Genomic DNA, 23,567 nt, shown 5'->3' with positions numbered 1-23,567 from the left:
GTGGTTGTGGGAGGAGACTAGTACTGCATCTACCTATACCACCATCTTGACCGGAAGTCATTTTCACATTTTTTAGATGGCTATTCTATTATTTGAAATTTATGGGATTCTAATTCTTTCTTTTTTGTGTCTGTTGGCTAATGATAATTGTTTTCTGGTGCATTTTAAAATTATGAACTTATCTTTAGCAGGATTTTCCTGGGAAACTCCCTCCTTTGTGGCTGTGTTGTGGGAGCTCTTCTCTAGAGAGCTTTGACTTTGCTTGGCCAAGAGCTTAGCTAAGAGTGGTATCAGTGATGCCAGACAAACTTGAATGTTACTTTTATAATTTGGGGATTTTCGGACCAGTCAGTAGCATGTAGTGAAACCCAAATCCCATCCTGAATAGTGCAGTGGTTCAAAGATTGGGCCCTGAAACCAGACCTGAGCCATACCGACCAGGCACTTGGGTGAGGATTTTAAAACAAATGTAGAAATGCAAACATTTTATTTCCATTTTTAAAAATTACTAAACCTGAATATTGTTAGAATATTGTCTTGAGTCTTGGAATTCATTAATCTAATTCAGTATATTTCCTATTTAGTTTTCTTTTGCCAGAAGAAAACGTTTGCAATCAGATGTTGGTAAAGTCTCAGTTTGTTGCTTGTATGGCTACTTGCCATTCACTCACAAAAATTGAAGGAGTGCTTTCTGGTGATCCACTTGATTTGAAAATGTTTGAAGCCATCGGATGGGTAAGTTTAATGTTTTAAAGTTTTAAAGCACAGTAACTTTAGGGAAATAGAGTAAAAATTACCTTGCCAGAGGGATTGTTTCTGCTGGTTGTTTTGACAACTGTTTATCTTGTTCCATGAAAGGAACTATGTAATTTCTAAAAGTGAATCACTGGAGTGATCATTATAATTGTGTTAAAAAAAAAAGTCTGTTTTAGTTATATTGACTCACTTAAACGCCTTCAATAGAGGATGACCCCTGTTTTATGTGTATAATAGATATCAGCTATCCGCAACTTGGGGTAGTAAGCCTGAGTCAGTAAGATGATCTTCAGCATCACAATTTGTTGGTCAGATAAAAGGTGTATAGTAGTGATGTATCTTTAGTGTTCTTTGTCCCCATCTTCTACTTCCTGTGTCCTTACACACACAGAGGTTTGTGTTTGTTCTTTCCATATGTTTTGCCATTGATAATTTTAATTGCTATGTGCTTGCTTATGTTCTTTGGTTGTTAATCATTTCACAGCACTCAGTTCTTTTATAGATGCAATGATAGTTTAATTTTTAAAGTTCCCTTCTGCCCTGGCCGGTTTGGCTCAGCGGTTAGAGCATTGGCCCGCGATCCAGAGAGACACAGTTTTGGTTCTCGCTAAGGGCACGTACCTCGGTTGCGGTTTGTCCCTGGCCCTGGTTGGTGTCATATGGGAGGCAGCCACTCTGTGTCCCTTTCACGCTGATGTTTCTCTCTTTTCCTCTCTCCCTCCTGCTTTATCTGAACAAAAATGGAAAAATGTCCTCGGGTGAGGATAAAAAAATAAAATTCCCTTCTGGCTTCTAATGATTTATTTTCTCTGGGTCATTATTGTTCTTCTTCCCTACCCTTAATCTTTCTTCATGCTTGTTGTTTGCATTATACATCTTGATAATACTTTTATATTTAAGAATGAAGGTCTGATTTGATAACTCTGGTTAGTTGCAGTAAGGTTTTTATCTTTACCCATTGGTATGTAAAACTATTTTCTTAAAAAGCATCTCCCCTGAATGGGAAGACTGGCTCAGGGGAGCTTGTGTGTCCAGGGTGGGTTCTCATCAGCAGACATTCTTTAGTTTCAGAGGAACAGAATTAGTCTTCAGGTGAGCTCCTCACACACTCCAAGTGCTTGCACAAGCAGGGCTTTACTCGAGTGGTAACCCTCATATTGGAGCCCTTCCTCCTCTTAGATAGGAGTCCATATCTCTAGGGAATGACTCCCTGATTTTGGTTTTTTGCTTATTTCAGCTATTCTGGCTGGTGAGAAATGTTTCCACCTCTCCTGTATGTCATTTATTCTGGGCTCCTATTTCCTTCATTGCTATATTCATCAGTGTGTTTCAGTATTGCCTTTTATCTCCTTATTGGAAATATCCTCTCCCTACTATCCTTTTTGTTTACTTTTATAGGTTTAGTGTGTGTGTGTGTGTGTGTGTGTGTGTGTTGTTCATATTTGAAGGGGAAGGAGATGAACGAGTAGATAAGTGCTCTCTGCCAGCTTCTGAAAGCTCACAGTAAGTACTTGTCGAATTTAATTTCCTAAAGGAGGCCCACTTTATTTGTAGAGAGTAAAGCACAATAGGACTGATTTGTTTTTGATGTTCTCTAAGGCTTTTCTCCAACTGAATAGATTTTCGGTAGATTTTAGTGTTTTGTTTGTAGAATTTTAAAAAATGTATTGAATTAGTAAGTTTGGATTATAGCAAGTTTTATTGACTTAGATGCTTTGATGCTTGGTCTTATCAGAAAGGATCAGTGGAATGTTTTCCCTAACTGGGAACTACTGCTATTTGGTGTGAGAGATTCCCTATGAGATGCCTCCCAATTTCAGAGATGTTAAAGTGTGTCTTAGAATTGTATAAAATTGGGTAATTGGGCATAGTTCCTGTCTCCCATTATTCTCCTGTTGATTGATTCCTCCAGTTATACTTAAATTAGCTTGTTTTTCATTTCTGTGTATTTTCAATACAAGTTATTTAAACTTTTTACAAAAAAAAAAAAAAAAATTGTTTTTAAAGTAATTGTTAAGGGGTTAGGTTAGTGATACCCTAACTAGAAAAATTCAAACAGGAACAATATATTTACGTCTTTGGACCTCAGTGTGTTCTTGATCCACTGATTCTACTTGATCCACTGGTTCTACTAACCATATCTGAGCTCCATATAGTTTTTAACACTGTTCTGTTAGCAGAAAGGAATCCCTGGATGATAGACTGAAGCTTTTGGAATGGTTAAGAACTTTTTTTGTTTGTTTGTTTGTTTGTTTGGTGGTACTAGTCTCTAAGCCCAACAGGTTATGGGAGCAGAATTAGAGAAATTTTTCTCTATTTCTTAAAAAAAATTTTTTTTCTTTATTGATTTTAGAGAGAAAGGAAGGGAGAGAAAGAGATAGAAACATTGATGAGAGAGAACATCGATTGGCCACCTTCTGCATGCCCCATGCTGGGTATTTGGCTCACAACCTGGGCATGTACCCTGACCAGGAATTGAACCAGTGACCTCTTGGTGCATGGGTTAATGCTTAACCACTGAGCCACACCGGCCAGGCTTTCTCTATTTCTTTATTCTACTGCTAACTTCTTTCTCCTTTCACCCATGTGTTGCTAGGACTTTAAGTAGTTTGTTTATATTTTGTTTTATTTATGTTAATAATCTAGTAGTGCTCGTTTACTTTTTGGACTCCCAATATTTTTTTTACTTCACTGAAAATAGCCATAGTGTTTCATTTAAAAGTGGAACTAGTGAATTAAGTTTTATGAAGCAGTATGTTGAATATTTTCCTTTCAGATTCTAGAAGAAGCAACTGAAGAGGAAACAGCACTTCATAATCGAATTATGCCAACTGTGGTTCGTCCTCCAAAACAACTTCTTCCTGAATCTACACCTGCTGGAAACCAAGAAATGGTGCGAAATCACTTTAAGCTGGATTATACTATTACTGCCCACATTCAGTCTTCACTTTAAAATATAACTAGAAAAAGAAATCACATGTTCTTTAATTCTCATGCAGATATGAATATTTTAACTGCATTTATTAGAAACTACACCTGGGGTATTGCAGGTATTTTTTGTAAAATATTGAGATTTATTTCTCAGTACCATTACTTTTTCTTCCTATTTATTGAACAGCTTAGTGCCTTGTGATTTAGATATGTGGTGACATGGTGATTAATCCTTTCAAATAGCACCTGTATTCTTAGAATTTAATAGAAAGAATATGTGAGAGGCTTTATTTTTAGGTGAATTTTTAAATATGTTCCCCATAGTTTATTTTAGTATTTAATATATTAGTGTTTTTAGGATAGCAGAATATTTGAAAATATTCAAGAATATACTTTTTCAAAATGGGAGGCAGGGGAGAAGCAATTTTAAAACATGACTTTGAAATAATCGAATTTTTTTGCCATTTGCCAAATAATGTTTTGTGGATTCATAGTTGTTTTTTGTCCTGAGTATATTAATGGACTTAATCTATACTATTTCTTTATTCTTTTTGTTTTGTTTTAGGAGCTGTTTGAACTTCCAGTAAGTGAAGAATGTTTACTTGTTACCTAAGTGTATTTGTTTTAATTCTTAAAGAATAATAAATGCTTTGTGCATCTTTTGAAATTATACAGGCTATTTATGAGATAGGAATTGTTCGCCAGTTCCCATTTTCTTCTGCTTTGCAACGTATGAGTGTGGTTGCAAGGGTGCTAGGCGATAAAAAAATGGATGCTTACATGAAAGGAGCACCTGAGGTCATTGCCAGTCTTTGTAAATCTGAAACAGGTAAGGAGCCAACTAGGCTTTGAATACAATTCTGATATTTGTATAAGCTTGTATTAGCAATTCTAACAGTCTATATTTATTTTTTCCTTTTACAGTTCCTGTTGATTTTGAAAAAGTTTTGGAAGATTACACTAAACAGGGCTTCCGTGTAATTGCTCTTGCACACAGAAAATTGGAGTCAAAACTGACATGGCATAAAGTACAGAATATTAGCAGGTAAGGTTGATAAACGATTTTTCTAGTTTTTCTGATGCATTATTTATGTGTATGTAAGTCACACAATAATTTGTATGTAATTGGGTGTTTATTAAATATTTAATGTATGCAAATATACATAATGCAATGTTTTAGTTGATTGAGATAAAAGTCTAGCTCTTTGGAACTATATTCAATTTATTTGTTAAATATTTACTGAGTCCCTGCTATGTGTCAGGCATGTTCTAGGAACTTAATTATGTTTTAGTAAACCTAATTCTACAGAAGTTCGTTTTTCCAAAATGATCAACTTGCTTTTGTCCAGTGGTTAAAACCAAGTACTTATTTAGACAGAGTATCATGAGTCACAAAACGCAATTACCCTCTACTCTAAAGGTCAAATGGTATTACCAGTATCACAATTATGTCCATGTATAGACATGGGTTTGACATTCAAGGATTGTCACTTTTACTGTAATGGATATAAACTTACCCTTTGAGAATAACATTTTTGTTTAGAAATCTTTCATGGTGTACCTAGCAGTTGTAAGCAAGCAGAAACCAATAGTCATTGGCTGTCTGTGTTCCACACTGCCTTCAGAGAGAGAGCTTTTAAACATTCAGATCTAATAGCAGTCTTCTTCCTTTCTACCTGGGATTCTTTTTTGGTTAATCCTCACTCACGGGTATTTTTCCATTAATTGATTGATTTTTTTAAAGATAGACTAGAAAGGACAGAAGGGAAGAGGGAGAGAGAAAAAGAAACATTGATGTGAGAGAGATACATTGATTGGTTGCCTCTCTCATGGCAAGTCTGGGGATCAAACCTGCAACCTAGGCACGTGCCCTTTACCAGGAATCGAACCCTCGACCCTTTGGTCTGCAGACCAACTCTTTTTTTTTTTTTTAATCACAAACTTTTAAAAAATGATAGTTTTATTTATTTTTAAAATATGTTTTCATTGATTTTTTTATTAATTAATTTTTGTTATAGATGTTTCTCCTTTTTCTTCCACTGATTCCCCTCTCCCCCTCCCTCCCTGCCCTTTCCCCAGATTGTTGTCTATGTCCACTGTTCATGCATACATGCATATAAGTTCTGTGGTTTATCTCTCCCCCACCCCCCCCCTCTTTAGGGTATTGTCAGTCTGTACCCCGCTTCCGCGTCTCTGGGACTACCCCATTCCTCAGACTGTTATGTTCATTATATTCCACAAATAAGTGAGATCATATGAAACTTGTCTTTCTCTGTTTGGCTTGTTTCACTTAGGATGATACTTTCCAGGTCCCTCCATGTGGTCTCAAAGGATAAGAGATCTTTCTTTCTTACAGCTGCGTAGTACTCCATTGTGTATATGTACCACAGCTTTTTTATCCATTCGTCTACTGATGGACACTTGGGCTGTTTCCAGATCTTAGCTATTGTAAATAGTGCTGCTACAAACATGGGGGTACATATATTCTTTCTGACTGGTGTTTTAGGCTTCTTAGGGTATATTCCTAGAAGTGGGATCACTGGGTCAAATGGAAGTTCAATTTTTAATTTTTTGAGATAGCACCATATTGTTTTCCATAGTGGCTGCACCATTCTGCATTCCCACCAGCAATGCACTAGAGTCCCCTTTTCTCCACACCCTCGCCAACACTTGTTGTTTGATGATTTGTTGATGGCGGCCATTCTGACAGGTGTGAGGTGATACCTCATTGTTGTTTTAATTTGCATCTCTGTGATGGTTAGTGATGTTGAGCATTTCTTCATATGTTTCTTAGCCATTTGTATGTCCTGTTTGGAGAGGTGTCTATTTAGTTCCTCTGCCCATTTTTTAATTGGATTCTTTGTCTTCCTTTTGTGGAGTTGTATGAGCACTATCTATATATTGGAAATTAACCCCTTATCTGATATATCATTGACAATTATGTTCTCCCATGCAGTGGGTTGCCTTTCCGTTTTGATGATTGTATCTTTCGCTGTGCAGAAGCTTTTGAGTTTGATGTAGTCCCATGTGTTCATTTTCTCCTTTGTTTCTATTGCCTTAGGTGAGGTGTCAGTAAAAATTCTGCTGCGTATGATGTCTGAAATTTTGTTGCCTACAGTCTCTTCTAGGATTTTTATGGATTCATGAGTTACATTTAAGTCTTTTATCCATTTTGAGTTTATTTTCGTGTAGGGTGTATGTTGATGGTCTAGTTTCATTTTTCTGCGAGTAGCTGACCAATTTTCCCAGCACCATTTATTGAAGAGACTGTTCTTACTCCACTGTATGCTTTTGCCACCTTTGTCAAATATTAATTGAGAATATTGCCTTGGGTCCATTTCTGGGTTCTCTGTTCTGTTCCACTGGTCTATATACCTGTTCTTGTGCCAGTACCAGGCTGTTTTGATTATAGTGGCTTTGTAGTATAACCTGAAATCTGGTATTGTGATCCCTCCAACTTTGTTCTTCCTTTTCAAGATTGCTGTGGCTATTCGAGGCCTTTTTTAGTTCCATATGAACTTTTGAAGTAATTGTTCTAATTCTGTGAAGTATGCCGTTGGTATTTTGATGGGGATTGCGTTGAATCTATATATTGCTTTGGGTAATATGGACATTTTAATGATGTTAATTCTCCCAATCCATGAACAGGGTATGTGCTTCCATTTTTTTATATCTTCCTCTATTTCTTTTTTCAATGACCTGTAGTTTTCTGCGAATAGGTCCTTTATTTCTTTGGTTAAGTTTATTCCTAGGTATCTTAATTTTTTTGCCGCAATGGTAAATGGGATTGTTTTCTTAGTTTCTCTTTCTGTGAGTTCATCATTGGTGTATAAGAATGCCATCAATTTCTTGACGTTAATTTTGTATCCTGCTACTTTGCCAAATTCATTTATTAAATCCAGTAAACTTTTGATGGAGTCTTTGGGGTTTTCTATGTATAGTATCATGTCATCTGCAAATAATGACAATTTCACTTCCTCCTTTCCAATTTGGATCCCTTTTATTTTTTCTTCCTGTCTGATTGCTGTGGCTAAGACTTCCAGTACTATGTTAAATAGGAGTGGCAAAGTGGGCATCATTTCCTTGTTCCTGTTCTTAAGGGAAATGCTTTTAGTTTTTGCCCATTGAATATGATGTTGGCTGTAGTTCTTTCATATATGGCCTTTATTATGTCGAGATATGATCCCTCTATTCCCACACTGCTGAGCGTTTTTATCAGAAATGGATGCTGGATTTTGTCGAAGGCTTTTTCAACATCTATTGATATTTTCATGTGGTTTTTATTCTTCATTTTATTTATATGGTGTATCATATTTATGGATTTACGAATATTGTACCAACCTTGCATCCGTGGGATGAATCCCACTTGGTCATGGTGGACAATTTTTTTGGTGTATTGCTGGATCCGATTTGCTAGTATTTTGTTCAGGATTTTGGCATCTATGTTCATCAGGGATATTGTGCAGGCCAACTCGTAACTGCTGCTCCAAACCAGCTAGGCCATGGAATTCTTATAAATCGTTCCCCATCACCTACTAAAGGAGTTCACAATCAGGTATATGCATCAGGAAAGAAAACAAAACACAATTTTCAAAAATAGGCAAATAATACAAACAGATAAATATCAGAAAAAAAATAAATAAATGGCCAGTAAACACATGAAAATGATAGAACACTTCAGTTCTTCGGGAAGTACAAAATAAACAACATTATGACATCGCTTATTTCCTAAGGTTGGCAAAATTGGAAAGATTGATAATAGCGAGTGTTAGGGAAGGTTTGAGAAAATTGTAACAACATATTGCTACTACACTACTGTAAATTCTAAAGAACATTATAATTTGCTTTTATAATTTGACCTAGAAGTGCAGTTCTAGGAATCCAGCCTGAAGATATATTTTCTCATGTGTGTAGTAAGTTCATGTTTAAATAGTGCAAATAACATAGTGCAAATACTCACCCATAGGGCATTAAATTATGGACTATTAGAACTTCTGTTAATTATTCTAGGCACGTTAAGTAAAAAGTGTTTGTAGGACGCCCTGGCCAGTTTGGCTCAGCGGTTAGAGCGTCGGCCTGTGGTCTGGAGAGACCCGGGTTCGGTTCCCGCTAAGGGCACGTACTTCGGTTGCAGTTTGTCCCCGGCCCTGGTTGGTCGTGCGGGTGGCGGCCGCTCGATGTGTCCCTTCACGTCGATGTTTCTCACTCTCTCTCCCTTCCTCTCTCTCCCTCCCATTCTATCTGTACAAAAAAAATGGAAAAATATCCTCGGGTGAGGATTAAAAAAATAAAAATAAGAAAAAAAAGTGTTTGTAGGACAATCATATTTTCTGAGTGAGAACTAAAGGAATAGGGTAGATAACCAAATTAACTAAAAGGAAAAACTACATTCAGAATTCTAATTATAAAACAATTTTTGAGGGATGTGGTCTAAGTATGAATGTGTGCCCCACCCTCCCCCAAGTGATAATCACTGATTTAATGCATATACATGATTGGGAGCCAAAATGTAAAATACTGTATTCTGATTTCTGTGAAGGACATATTGGGCTCTTTTTTTATCTACAACTTCACCTTTCACCATTTCCCTCCTAAGGACTAACTGTTAAATTGTCTTTAATTCTTGAGTCTGTTATATTCAGGCATCTTTCTATGCCCTTGGATAGGCTATTCCTTCTGCCCAGAATACTCTATTCCTGTATCAGCTTCTCTCTCTCTCTGCTCCCCTTCATCCTTACTTTTCAACTGAGACCTCTGTGTGTCCATTCTACCTTCTGGGAATAGGTTTTGGCATTTCTCTAACAACTTGAACCTTTATCTCTCCAATCAGATATTGTGCTATTCATTAATTAGAGGGCAAAATTTCCTTGACCTGTATCATAGGAAAGTTAAGAAACCAGCTGCAGCCAGAAAGAGCTAGTACCACATAGGAAAATGGCTGCAGTGCTTTTGACCCAGTAGTTTCACATTTGTAGAGCTTTGCACTATGAAATGCATTTTCAGGTTTCAAGGCTTGTTTCTCCTACTGCCACCAGCTATACCATTTGTATTAAGTTTTCTTAACTATCCTTTAACACCCATTGTTCTAAATTATGTATCAAAGATGTTTAGATTTATAGTTATGTAAAGGAATTTTTTTGTCGAATTTTGTGTAGAAAACCCATTTGGTTATTGTAAGTGTGAAATTTTGGTCTGTAACCTTAAGCCCCCTTTTTCCATTGAAAAAATGTTTCTGATTTAACTGTGGTAGCTTGAGATTTCTTTAACACACTGAACAGACTTCATGTCCATCATAGTGCTGAGGCTCTTATTATTTTTGTGTGTATCTCTTTGCTTGCATGTTGTTTCCCAAAGAGTAGAGAGCATGTCTTTTCATCTTTGACATCCTAAAGATTACCATAGTGCTTGGTGCATTGTAGGTACTCAGCTATTTGAAGGAATAGCATCTTTATTGAATATGAATATTCTAAAAGACTTATCTCTGGGTTCTATGTAGAGTTTATTGTTGACTATCTGATACTTCTTAGATCACACTTCAAGGATCAAGAATTTGATCAAGAGTTTATAAAATTCATCAAAAACTTGATAAAGAATCTAGTTTAATTGTTTTTTCTTTTTCTTTTAACATTTAAGTTAGGGTATGTTGTGTGGAGGACAGTAAAAGAAATACATTTATTTATGCTCGCTCTTTTGGTGAGTGGGATACAAGTTGAACATTTCTCAGTACTATAAGTATTTAGTGTCTTACAAAGGTATACAGTTGTCCCTTGATATCTGTGTAGGGATTGGTTCCAAGAACCCCTGGGGCTGTGGAGAGCCAACTATATGTTTCCAAATAATCCTTATATTCCTGCATTTCAAAGGGTAAAATTTAATTTCAAAATGTATTTCTTGGGAATTGTCTTTTCAGGTTTAAGTTTTTTTGAGATACTGAACTCATAAGCACACACATATGTGATTAATTCTGCGTATAAAATGTCTTAGTTTATAATTTTTGGATATTTTAAATTGCTTTATCAATATAAAGAGAAAATAGCCTGTTCTCTTGACTAAACCATTGTGTGTTAAAATTTCTTTATCTGCAGAGATGCCATTGAAAACAACATGGATTTTATGGGATTAATTATAATGCAGAACAAATTAAAGCAAGAAACCCCTGCAGTACTTGAAGATTTGCATAAAGCCAACATTCGCACTGTCATGGTCACAGGTTAGACTTTATAAAAGGACACAGAAAAAATTGAGTGTGACTCTTAGAGTTCAAGTTACATAATATTTACAAATGATCAGTTGGTTATAAAAGCATATTATATAGTGGCTGCATCCTATATTGCCCTATTTCAGCTCTGAGTATTTTTCAAGGTATAAACTAATGTGGCAATATTCTTTTGAAGTCTGACAAATTCTATTTATAGAAATTAGAGTAAGATAGTCAAGGGAACACTATAAAAATTTAAACTCTGCTCCTTTTTATCTCTCTCTTTTTTTTTTTTAAATTGATTTTTAGAGAGGAAGGGGAGGAGAGAGAGAGAGAAACATCGATGATAGAAAGCATCGATTGGCCGCCTCCTACATGCTCCCCCCTGGTGATTGGGCCCGTAACCTAGGCACGTGGCATGACTGGAAATCAAGCCAGCGACCTCTTGGTGCATGGGTCGACACTCAACCACTGAGCCACACCGGCTGGGTGAATATGAGATTTTTGAGGGTTAAGAGTATCTTTTAGTTATCTGGAGGTTTTCTGTACTTTTCAGAACTGCCATGCACATGGAAAATGATATAAATATTTGTTAGAATTACATTTTTATGTATAAGATGGTACATTTATTATAATCGCTTGAATCAGCATAAAAGTGGAAATAGGCTTTTTTAAAAAAATTACTATAGATGAATGATTCTCCTGGTGTTATTGTATTGTTTTTTTTTATCCTCAGTCGAGAACATTTTTCCATTTTTTGTTCAGATAGAGTGGGAATGAGAGAGAGAGAGAGAGAGAGAGAAACTTCGACGCGAAAGGGACACATCAAGTGGCTGCCACCCGCATGACCAACCAGGGCCAGGGACAAACTGCAACCGAGGTACATGCCCTTAGCGGGAACCGAACCTGGGACTCTGGACCAAAGGCTGATGCTCTAACCGCTGAGCCAAACCAGCCAGGGCTGTATTGTTGAGAATATTGGATAATTGCCATTTCTTAGCTGTGTGAAATTGTGGCAGCTAGAAGTGTTTTTTTCTTAGTAAGTAATCAAAATTAAGATATTCTCTTTATGGCATTTATGTGTTCAGTAAGACTTATATGTTAAAGGATAAGCACATTTTTATGTTTTAGACTCTGAGATTCACCTAATAGCATAGTTATGACGATACAGCTCAAGTAACTAAATTTATTAGCATCCCATCAATTACTGGTTTTAGTGACTGCTTCAAAGCACTTTCTATCTCTATCTCTTCCCCCTCTTTCTCTGCCATGACTATGGTTTTGTTGTCCTAAGGTGGGGTCTGTCTGGTCAAAGGAAGACACCCTTAAAACTCGTGTGTGGGAGTTGGGGGCGGGGGGATAATATTGCCCTTGAGTTCAGATAGCAGTGGGCTCCCAAAACCTTTGCCGGCTTCTCCTGTATGCTATTATTTTCTTCTCTTGAGCCTGTCCTTCAGTGCTGTTCTTCCTCATGACCGAGAAGTTGTCTGTCTTGCTTCTTTTTACATCTTATAAAGATTATATTTTTATTATCTTTTCTATCTTTTAGTTTTGTGTAATCTTGCTTTTATCATTCATTTATTTTTCCTGTGATACTATTCTAGTATTCTTAAACAGATCACCAATTGCACTCTTAGGTAATTTCAATAAATATATATTGAGCACCTACTCTGTATGTAGCATGGTACCAAGTGTTGAGTGGGTACTACTACTGCATGACTCGAAAAGATTGACAATGGCACTAATTGGGTGGATCTTTTGGTTGGAGTGTTGTCCCATGCACCAAAAAGTTGCGGGTTCGATTCCTAGTCAGGGCAGATACCTAGGTTGTGGATTCTATTCCCCATCAGGGTGCATATCGGAGGCAACCAACTAATGTTTCTCTCTCACATTGATGTTTCTCTCTCTAAAATAAATAAAAACACACTCTTAGGTGAGGATTAAAAAAAATATAGATTGAGAATTTATTTGGCTTTAAAAATTGTGGGTGAGAATGTTCTGACATGGCTTCCTTTGATAAGTATGTTCTGATTTTATTTAAATTCCAAGAGTAAAGACCACACGTTATCTTCATTTTGCTCAGCCCAGTCATGGGGACTATAGTAGATTCTCATTAAGTACTTGTCAGTTAATACATTTATGTTTTCATTTTCATTTAATTTTAAGTGTTTTTAATATTTTGAAAATTAGGTGACAACATGTTAACTGCTGTCTCTGTGGCCAGAGACTGTGGAATGATACTACCTCAGGATAAAGTAATTATTGCTGAAGCATTACCTCCAAAGGATGGGAAAGTTGCTAAGATAAATTGGCATTATGCAGACACTCTAACACAGTGCAGTAATTCGTCAGCAATTGACTCGGAGGTAATGTCAAAATGTATTTCCCCTTTTGAAGTTTGCTTGTTTTAATTTAGTCTAAAAAATAAAATGTGGTTTATTAAAATTTAATAAAACAAAAACAGAAGCCTGGGCTTCTGATTCATTAGACCCAGGAATCTCAGTGTTTTAAATTTTGATAGACAAAGTTGAGAAGCACAGTTTTAAAGTGTAAGAATCCCAAAGATTTATCCTATTTTAAAAGTAGTGATAAATGATGCAGGTGGGACATAATATTTAGTTCATGGATCATTTCAAATTGAGGCTGGTATTTAGCCTTCCTTAAGTTTTTATTTTCTTTCTTTTTTTTTTTTTTTACTAAATAGATAGATTCCCCTTAAAATTGAATTTTCTTTTAATTTCAATAAGTGTTAAACTTTCACTGTTTTGTGTAAAATGTCAAATGAAATAATTTAGTTTTGGATCAAATATATTTAAAATAGGGTGGTGTTACTTGGTTTGGCTGCCTAGCTATTGTTCTGAATGTTGTATACACAGGCTATTCCAATTAAATTGGTCCATGATACCTTAGAGGATCTTCCGGTGACTCGTTATCATTTTGCAATGAATGGAAAATCATTTTCGGTGATACTGGAGCATTTTCAAGACCTTGTTCCAAAGGTTAGTGATTTGGGTTTATGTATGTGTTCACATGAATACATTCTGAACAGTATTTTAAAAGAATTAATATATTTTTCAGTTGATGTTACACGGCACCGTGTTTGCTCGTATGGCACCCGATCAGAAGACACAATTAGTAGAAGCATTGCAAAATGTAGAGTGAGTATTGGTGTGTGTGTGTGTTTAATGACTTGTAGTTTCATTTTTAAACCCAGAAAAGTAATTAATATTTTTTGTATATATTATTGTTCCCTATAAGATAGGTAGGTGATAACTTGAAATGTCTTTTTAAAAGAGGCTTGTGTGCTCGTGTAGGCTCTGACAGCTCGAGTACAATATGCAATTTCTTTTCCAGGTCATATCTATGAGGTAGAGTTCTTTCATTTCAGTTTGATAGAAGTGACTTTATAGTTTTTTTTGAAAATCCTCACCAGAGGATTTTTTTTCATTGATTTTTAGGTATGAGAGGGAGAGGGAGAGAGAGACAGGGAGAGACAGAGACATCAACCAGTTGCCTCCCGCATGACCCCGACCAGGGCTGGGGATTGAACTGCAACCAAGGCATGTGCCCTTGACTGGAATTGAACCCTGGACTCCGGTCCTTGGGCTGACACTAACCGCTGAGCTAAACCGGCCAGGGCATGGGTATAGACTTAATAAATAATTATGTTTCAAATTTTTAAGAGAGAACTCTTTACTGATAGCCTTACAAGTAAGTGTGCTAAAGACTATATAAGCCCACGTACTTTGCTCTAAAGATTAGGAAATTGAGATGATAAAATGATAAACTGATGTGTCTATTTTGTGACATAAATATGAGACTACCCAGGGAATTTGACATGCATGCTGGTGCAGAGCCACATGCCTGTGGACATGAAAACATTCATTTGTTTCCTTGAAGGAATCTTGGTTTATTAGCTCTCCATAGTACTATATTAGAGAAATATTATGTTAAGTGTCGTGTGTTTTAAGAAATTAATCAAAATGGTTACTTAATTTGTGTTTCCTAGTTACTTTGTTGGGATGTGTGGTGATGGTGCAAATGATTGTGGTGTAAGTATACTTTTTGAAACTTACATTTTTTTCTCTAGCCTAAGTCACATTCACAAAACTTAACCCGTTTCCTTTTTCACACTTTTAGGCTCTGAAGAGGGCACATGGAGGCATTTCCTTATCAGAGCTCGAGGCTTCAGTGGCATCTCCCTTTACCTCCAAAACTCCTAGTATTTCTTGTGTGCCAAATCTTATTAGGTAGGACAAATAGAAAATTTCCCTGTTGTCTCTTTGTAGCTTGCTTTAATAATATAGAAAAAAGTTATCATAGAAAGTAATATGAATTTGTTTTTATGGTTTTTTTTGGTATATTTGATCTGTTAGTTATTGTCATCAGATTGATTGTTACTCCTCATCTCTTCCAATTCTACTTTGGCTTAGTTCTTTGGGTAGAAATGTGCTTTATTATAGCACTTGAATACTGATGTTCATCTGTCATGATATAATTGTGGTTTGGAGGAGGAATTTAAAATGCCTTTATTCATATGCCAACATTTGTTTTCACAGGGAAGGCCGTGCTGCTTTAATAACTTCCTTCTGTGTGTTTAAATTCATGGCTTTGTACAGCATTATACAGTACTTCAGTGTTACTCTACTGTATTCTGTGAGTACTAATACTGCTTCAGAGATGGCACTTAGTGTTAAGACATTTAAATTAAGATATGAGCATATATGTTTGATTTTTGAATGTATCCATTAGTTATGGAACTTAAGTAGCAGTTGTGAATTTTTATTTAGTTTACTACGTTTTGTGTAACAGATTGGAAAATCTCATTAATGTGGAATAACATTTTCCTTAAGGCCAAAAACTGTGGCAGAACCTTGTGAATAAAAGATGATTGGATTCTTTTTGCCTTTAGTACAGATTGTACATCTTTTTTAGAATTCTTCCAAATGCCAAGCTGTGACATATTTCAGAATTACAGTTAACTTGGCTATACACTTACAGGGAAAGGCAGGAATGAGAAAAGATGTTTCAGCAGTTGTAGGACATTATGAATTTGGGGAAAAAAAGCTTAAACAGTGGTGTGTCCATGGGTACTCCATCAGATTTTATACTGGAAGTGATCTCACTTTATATATATATATCTCTAAGTGAACATTGGTGACATCCCAAGGAGTCTTTGTGAAACTATACTTTTTTATCATTTGTAGAAAGTATCAGGAGGGGTGTTGTTAGATATTAAGGAAGCTTCAAGATACTAATTTTCAAGAATATTGAATATTGTGAGTAAAAGTTTGTGTTTTCCTTTTGCCAAAAACCTTTTAAAATACTTTTATTGAACGACTTGTTAGGAGATGACTTTTATACTAATATTTTAAATTGAATGTTTGCAAATATGTTGTATTTCTCTGATTTGAAAGGCATATGTATTTCACTTTTTAAGCAGGTCCAAGTGTCATTTAGTAGTAATTATTGGGGGGGAAGAAACTAAACCCAAGAGAAAGTGGTATAAAAATAGTTTCTGAAAACTAATTATGTTTAAAAAAAATTACTTCTATAGGTATTAAGTAACCTAGGAGACTTCCAGTTTCTCTTCATTGATCTGGCAATCATTTTGGTAGTGGTATTTACAAGTGAGTAGTTTGTTTTGTTATTGATTTCAAAGCATATGAAATTCCAATGTGACTTATTAAACTTTAGTAAATTTACATCAATGATTGTAACATTGTGGATACCTCTTCATATTTCCTGTTTATATTTCCTTTTATTACCAGTTGCTTATGTTTTGCTCCATTTATTTTATTCTTCTCCATTCTTTTCTGAAATACTTGAGTATAAATTTATGTTTTCATGTGCCTTTGCCTCTGAATATTTTAGTATATATTGCCTAAAAACAAAGCCATTCTCTTATATAATTAAACATAGTTATAAAGATCAGGAAATTGAACATTGATACAATATTATCTAATCCACAGCTGGTATTCAAGTTTTGTCATATGTTCCAATAATGTCCTTTATACCTATCTTTTTTCCTATCCTCTTAGCCCAGGATCTAATCAAGGCTTACAAACTTCATGTAATTATCATGTCTCTTTATTCTTCTTTAATCTGGAATATTGCATTAGCCTTTTTTGGGGCCTCTTGACATTGGCATTTATGAAAGAAAATATGCCAGTTATATGGCTTTATCTGATGTTTCTCAAACAAGTTTATGAATTCTTGGTGGGAATATCACAGACATGATGCTATGTCTTTCTAAGTATATTATATAAGGAGACACAAGGTGTTGGTTTATCCCAGTATTGGTGATATTCACATCAAAATTAATAATGATGGTATTGGGATCTGACCCATTTAATAAAATAAAAATTTACAGTTCATACTGGCAGGCAAACAGGCAGGTAATGAATGAATGAGTGAATAAATGCAATGATGGACTTAAACCATTGAAAGAGCCTGCCTGGTTTTAGTGACATTTTAGCCCAAATAATTCTTTGTTGTGGGAGACTATTCTGTGCATTGTACTATGCTTACCAGCGTTTCTGGCCTCTACCCAACTAGATGCCAGTAACACTCTCCCAGTTGTGATAACCAAAAGTATCTTCAGACATTGTCAGATGTTTCCTGAGGGAGAAATCATGTTGGTTGAGAATGACTAATTTAGACAATTTTTCTTCATTTTTTATTGCATTTATTAGGCTGATATTGATTAATAAAATAATATAGGTCTCAGGTGTACAGTTCTGTAATACATCATAGACAACCTTTAATGGATGCTACAGCTAGAGAATGAGCTCTGGCCCAGTGGCTCAGTTGGTTGGAGTGTTGCCCTGTATACCAAAAAAAAAGGTTGCTGGTTTGACTACTAGTCAGTGTTCATACAGGAGGCAACTGATTGATGTTTCTGCCTCCCACCCTCCCTCTAAAAAAAAACAAACACAAAAATTAGTAAATGAAAGTTTGATGAGGAATGGGAGTTATACATAGCCTCAGTATACAAATTATTTATGTAAAAAGAAAAAAATAGAAACTTTACCATGAAGAAACTCAGTGGATACCACCTTAATAAACAGTCAAAGCCTTTTTTATGTTACTGTTTTTTATGTTATGTTTATATTGCTTCAAACCTTTGTTAATGTCTCCTTAAGAGGAAGAAATCTGTATTATTTTAACTGTAGTTTTGCAATTCAAGATTTAGAAATAAATTCTTAGTTATACATATAGGGCGACAATTAATCTTAGTTTATATGCTTATATTTAGTGTTCTTTTTACTTGTACTAGTATTGTACTCTGAATTTCAATAGAATAAAAAGTACTCCTGAATCATTTTTGGAAAAGCCTAAATTATTTATTTATTTATTTTTAATTTAATTTGATTTGATTTGATTTGATTTTTTTATCCTCACCTGAGGACATTTTTGCATTTATCTTCAGCTAGAGCGGGAGGGAGAGAGGAAGGAAGAGAGAGAGAGAGAATCATCGATGTGAGAGAGACACATTGACTGGTTGCCACCCACACCCCACACGACCCCAACTGGGGCCGGGGACAAACTGCAACTGAGGTACATGCCCCTAGTGGGGACTGAACCCGGGACTCTTTGGTCTGCAGACCAACGCTCTAACCGCTGAGCCAAACCGGCCAGGGCTAAATTGTTTATTTTTTATTTATTTATTTAAAAAAATTTTTTTTCTTTATTGATTGTAGAGAGAGAGGAAGGAAGAGGGAGAGAGAGATAGAAACATCAAGGAGAGAGAAATATCGATTGGCTGCCTCCTGCATGCCCCCAACTGGGGATTTGGCCCACAACCTGGGCATGTGCCCTGACTAGGAATCAAACTGGCAACCTCTTGTTACATGGGTCGATACTCAACCACTGAGCCACAACAGTCGGGCCTAAATTGTTTATTTTTACATATTACTTGTGGACATCTGGCTTGGATTTTGGACATTTTTCATGTTAAAGATTTGTCAGACAAAAACAAAAATCTAAAGTTCCTAAATGAGTCTGATTATGTATTTTATAGTAACATATTAGGTTAGCTACAAACCTTTCATCTTTTTCTTCTCAATATAGTGAGTTTAAATCCTGCTTGGAAGGAACTTGTGGCACAAAGACCACCTTCAGGTCTCATATCGGGGGCCCTTCTCTTCTCCGTTTTGTCTCAGATCATTGTCTGCATTGGATTTCAATCTTTGGGGTTTTTTTGGGTCAAGCAGCAACCTTGGTATGAAGTATGGCGTCCACATTCAGAGTAAGTTGGTTAATCTGTTTAGAAAACTGAAAAGTGTGTGTAACATACGTGCATATAAAAAGAAGTCTAAAATTTGCATAAAAGTTTTGCATGTAGTTTGATTGAACACTTAAATAATTTGGCTTGTATTTGACTTTATATGATAATAACTTCTTCTGTCTGTAGGAAGATGGTCTGGCAAGATCTTAAACACTATCAAGTTGGACCAGTTTCTTAATTTGCTACTGAGCCTTGATTTCCTGATCTGTATAATGAAAAAATTGAAATTAATCACTAGAAACTTTTCTAAACCCAGAATATAGGTGTTTCTAACTTTTCTAACCCCAGTTTAGGAAATGAAATTTTAAAACCTAAGTTCTTTTTAAAATAGTATTATTTGTATATGGATAGAGTGTTCTACAGTTCACAAATCATGATAACATTATTTTAATTACTTAAACATACAAGCTATTCACTAAAGTAATTTTGTAGATTTAAATTTTTAGATGCAAACATTTAGTTTGCTTGATTGAAGGAGATTACTTATCTTTAAAGTTTTAGAAACTTAATATTACTGTTTGCTGACATGTACATATAAACACTGCCTATGAAAAGGAGTATATGGGATTGTTCTCAAGAATCTTTCTAGATTTGTAACAGATCAACATTTTGTTACCACTTTACTATGCTTATTATAGTTGATGTTTTAGTAATGGATATTGCGGATTTCTTATACTTAGTCCTATATATGTTTGACAGTCCTACCCACCTGGAAGTAGAGATGAGAGAGCCATAGCTGGAGAATATTAAGGCCCATCTCAGTGCCAAGTGCTTTGCTGGGCATTTACATGTGTTATCTTACTCTTTCCCCACAGTAAACCTGTGAATGAGCAGGTGGTATTGACACTTACAGATCAGGACATGGGCTCAGAAATTAGTATTTCCCCAAATATAGCTAAAAACTGGCAGAGCTAAGGTCAAATCCAAGGTCTGTGTACCTTTACTAAAATTACTCCGCAAATTGAAAAAGCAGGAGGGGATTTTTATTTAGTGAAGTTTCTTCTCATTTTATAACTGAATGAAATGTGACTAAAGTGAAAAAACCCTTAGTGTTCTTCTACCTGTGTCATATATCTTAATAGTGTTGGATCTTGTGCTCTCTAGCTTATTTCTATTTATTTTATGATAGTGATTCAAGACAAGGTAAAATTGGTTTCTGTTGGGAAATTGGTATTGTGTTTAGTAACAAGATTTTTTTGGTGTGTATTTTAGTGCTTGTAATACAACAGGAAGCCAATATGGAAATTCTTCACATTTGTACAATGAAACTGAAGATGATCCACATAATATACAAAATTATGAAAATACCACAGTGTTTTTTATCTCCAGTTTTCAGTACCTCATAGTGGCAATTGCCTTTTCAAAAGGAAAACCCTTCAGGCAACCTTGCTACAAGAATTGTAAGTTTGGCATTTATTGTGATTTCCATCCTGCTTAACTTCTTTAAAAATAATGAAAGAAGAGTAGAGTTAAAACTGTCTTTTCAAAATAAAAGATATATTCACAAATAGAATAAACCTAATTAATGATTTAGATGTTTACTATCTTGTTTTATTCTCATGGTAGCTGCCACCCTAAGTTTAAAATTAAAGCCACCACTACCTAGCTGGTGTGGTTCAGTTGGTTGAGCATTGTCCTATGCACCAAGAGGTCTCCGGTTTGATTCCCAGTGCGGGGTGCATGGGTTGCAGGCTCAATTCCCTGTAGGGAGTGTGCAGGAGGCAGCTAATCCATGTTTCTGTCTCTCCCTCTCCCTTCCTCTCTTTCTAAAAAAATCAATAGAAACATATTTTTTTAAAAACTAACTTTCTTAAAAATAAATAAATAAAGCCACCAGTTCTAGCCCTGGTTAGTGTGGCTTAGTTGGTTGAGCTTTATCTCATACACTGAAAGGTCACCAGTACCATTCCTGGTCACAGCACATGCCCAGGTTGTGGATTTGATCCCTGATTGGAAACATACTAATTAATATATAGAACAAGTTAATTTTTATTTTCATATAGAACTATGACTATGGCAGCATCTTGGAATGAGTAGTAGTTATTCTATTGCTGTAGTTGTGGAGAAATGCCAGTGTTCGGGTTGGCAGAATGTTAGGTCACAGATTCCGACATGTCATAGGAATAACAGTTACTAGCATTTCTGCCTCATGTTAAAGTTTAGAAAGTATTTTCACATACGTTACCTTATTCTATACTTATACCCAATGTGGTTTGTAGAGCAGACTTTATTACTTTATATTTTGGACAGATAAGACTGTTCAAATAAAAGTATCTATAATATTTAAGTGTTTTTACTTTTTTTCCTTAAGAACTGATATTTCCTCTCTAACAAATAGAAACTATGTTACTGAGAATCATGTTAGAACCATATTGTGGGACGAAAGCCTTCCATAGAAGGTTTATCACTATATTTTTAAGAGGATTTGCTAATTAAACTTACCTTATTAGAAGGTGAACTTAATAAGTAATTTTGATATACATGTTTTAATTTTAGTTTAATATTTTTAAATTTAAGGAAACATTGAGCATGCCTAAACGTAGCTAAAGCATCTATCAAAAAACAATGCTTTCTTTCTATAAAGAAAACTGGTGTTCAGATTGGTTGGTAAGCAAGATAGCCACATCAGAAAAGTTAGTTTTAGAGATCTAAGTAAATCTACCCTCTCTGTACTTCTCCAGTTTAAAAAAAATATTTTTTCTTGATTTTTAGAGAGAAAGTAAGGGAGAGGGAGAAAGAAATAGAAACATTGATGAGAGAGAACATCGATTGGCCATCTCCAGCAAGCCCCTCACTGGGGATCTGGCCCACAACCTTGGCATGTGCCCTGACTGGGAATTGAACCAGTGACCACTTGGTGCATGGGTTGACACTCAACCACTAAGCCATACTGGCCGGGCTATGCTTCTCCAATTCAAAAAAAATAGAAAGTGAGACTATTAGTTGCCTGTCTTTAAAATGCATCTTTTATAATATTTGAAAAACTTCAAAAAAACACAAAGGTTTACATATTTTGTATTCCCACTTAATATTCACTTAAATGAATAATAAACTTAATTGTTGACCACTAGACTATGTTTTTAAAACGTGTATTAAAAATTATATATTGTAGAAATATAGCCACAGAACCTTTGTTCTTACTTTGAGCAGTTTGTGCATGTCTGTGGTGGATAAACAGAAGTGCATGCCGTCATAAAACACACTTCCTAAAAAATACAATGGGAACTGTAAAGGCAACAGATACATACTTTGCTAATTTTCACATCTTGTCTTTTTGTCTGTCATTCACATCCGCTAATCTTGGAATACTGATGAGTAAAGTAAGAAAAGTAGGAAAGAAAAAGAAATTACTTAAGTATAACTATATAAAGTAATATGCAATGTAAAGTATAAATATAGAGAGAAATGAATGGGGAATTAAGACTTTATTAGAATGGACAACTTTTTATTTTCTCCCAGAGTAGATAGTTTATAGTTCTTTGTTAGGACATGCTAGTTGCTGTTCTTTGTATCTAAACAGTGTAATATATTAAATCTATCTTGAGATTACTATTTTACAAAATCAATCTTAGGCATTCTCTCCAGAGTTTTTGGCTGTCTTCTGGTTCAGTTTGATTCTAAGAAAAACCTAATTTCAGTGTGTGGTTACCTATTTTCAACTCTAGCTTAGCCCAGTTAGTATATTTCTTTGTTTGACTATACTATCATTTCACGGGCCATGATGATATGGACTAAATTCTTGCACTCTTATTTAACTAGGTGTGATTTCTTGGGATTTTGGCTTCAGTTTTTGCCAGTTTCTTACTTGATCCCTATAATTGACTGCTTGTGATATCCATGTCTTTTCTCAGTCTGAAGGCATTATCACTTAACTGCCAGTATCTCTCCTATTCTTGGCCTATGTATCATTTTCCTGTTCATCTGCCATGCCTGAATTGATTGAAGCAGATAACCTAGAGGCCCTGCAGGACAAGGTGGTCTTCTAAAGACAAGTACCTGAGTAAGGAAGGAGGGATAGGAATAAAAAGACGAAATTGGTTATAGGCCAGAAGATCCCAGTTAGTATTTTTGAGGAAGGAACAAGAGGAGATATGTATCAACCATAGATGAGTATTGTGGGATTTTTTAACTCTATGTAAGGTTTTATTTTATTTTATTTATTTATTTTTTTATCCTTACCCGAGGTCATTTTTGCATTTATCTTCAGATAGAGCAGGAGGGAGAGAGAGAGAGAGAAACATTGATGTGAGAGAGACACATCGACCGGTTGCCACCTAACCGGGGCTGGGGACAAACTGCAACTGAGGTACATGCCTTTAGCGGGAACTGAACGGTCTCTCTGGTCCGCAGGCTGACGCTCTAATGGCTGAGCCAAACTGACCAGGGCTAAGG

At 35.5% G+C, this 23,567-nt stretch overlaps 1 protein-coding gene across 9 annotated transcripts in view; it reads left to right on the top strand.

Moving 5' to 3' along the window:
* ATP13A3 (ATPase 13A3) overlaps positions 1 to 23,567 on the top strand; it is a 114,178-nt gene that overhangs the window by 54,607 nt on the left and 36,004 nt on the right. For 8 of the 9 annotated variants that reach the window (XM_036242420.1, XM_036242421.1, XM_036242422.1 and 5 more), the window contains 15 exons: positions 585 to 735; positions 3,533 to 3,649; positions 4,253 to 4,270; positions 4,363 to 4,516; positions 4,612 to 4,732; positions 10,773 to 10,897; positions 13,076 to 13,251; positions 13,762 to 13,884; positions 13,964 to 14,043; positions 14,895 to 14,937; positions 15,026 to 15,135; positions 15,445 to 15,541; positions 16,443 to 16,515; positions 18,959 to 19,136; positions 20,388 to 20,575. In XM_036242420.1, coding sequence (XP_036098313.1) covers positions 585 to 735; positions 3,533 to 3,649; positions 4,253 to 4,270; positions 4,363 to 4,516; positions 4,612 to 4,732; positions 10,773 to 10,897; positions 13,076 to 13,251; positions 13,762 to 13,884; positions 13,964 to 14,043; positions 14,895 to 14,937; positions 15,026 to 15,135; positions 15,445 to 15,541; positions 16,443 to 16,515; positions 18,959 to 19,136; positions 20,388 to 20,575 — 1,754 coding nt within the window. Of the gene's footprint in view, positions 1 to 584; positions 736 to 3,532; positions 3,650 to 4,252; positions 4,271 to 4,362; positions 4,517 to 4,611; positions 4,733 to 10,772; positions 10,898 to 13,075; positions 13,252 to 13,761; positions 13,885 to 13,963; positions 14,044 to 14,894; positions 14,938 to 15,025; positions 15,136 to 15,444; positions 15,542 to 16,092; positions 16,165 to 16,442; positions 16,516 to 18,958; positions 19,137 to 20,387; positions 20,576 to 23,567 lie in introns of those variants that run through there. The other variant, XR_004956727.1, reaches the window with a different exon arrangement.

The sequence above is a fragment of the Molossus molossus genome, unplaced genomic scaffold (assembly GCF_014108415.1).
Source record: "Molossus molossus isolate mMolMol1 unplaced genomic scaffold, mMolMol1.p scaffold_m16_p_5, whole genome shotgun sequence".
Lineage (NCBI taxonomy): Eukaryota > Metazoa > Chordata > Mammalia > Chiroptera > Molossidae > Molossus > Molossus molossus.
The sequence above is the reverse complement of the archived record's forward strand: the minus strand, read 5'-3'. Positions and strand labels throughout refer to the sequence as shown.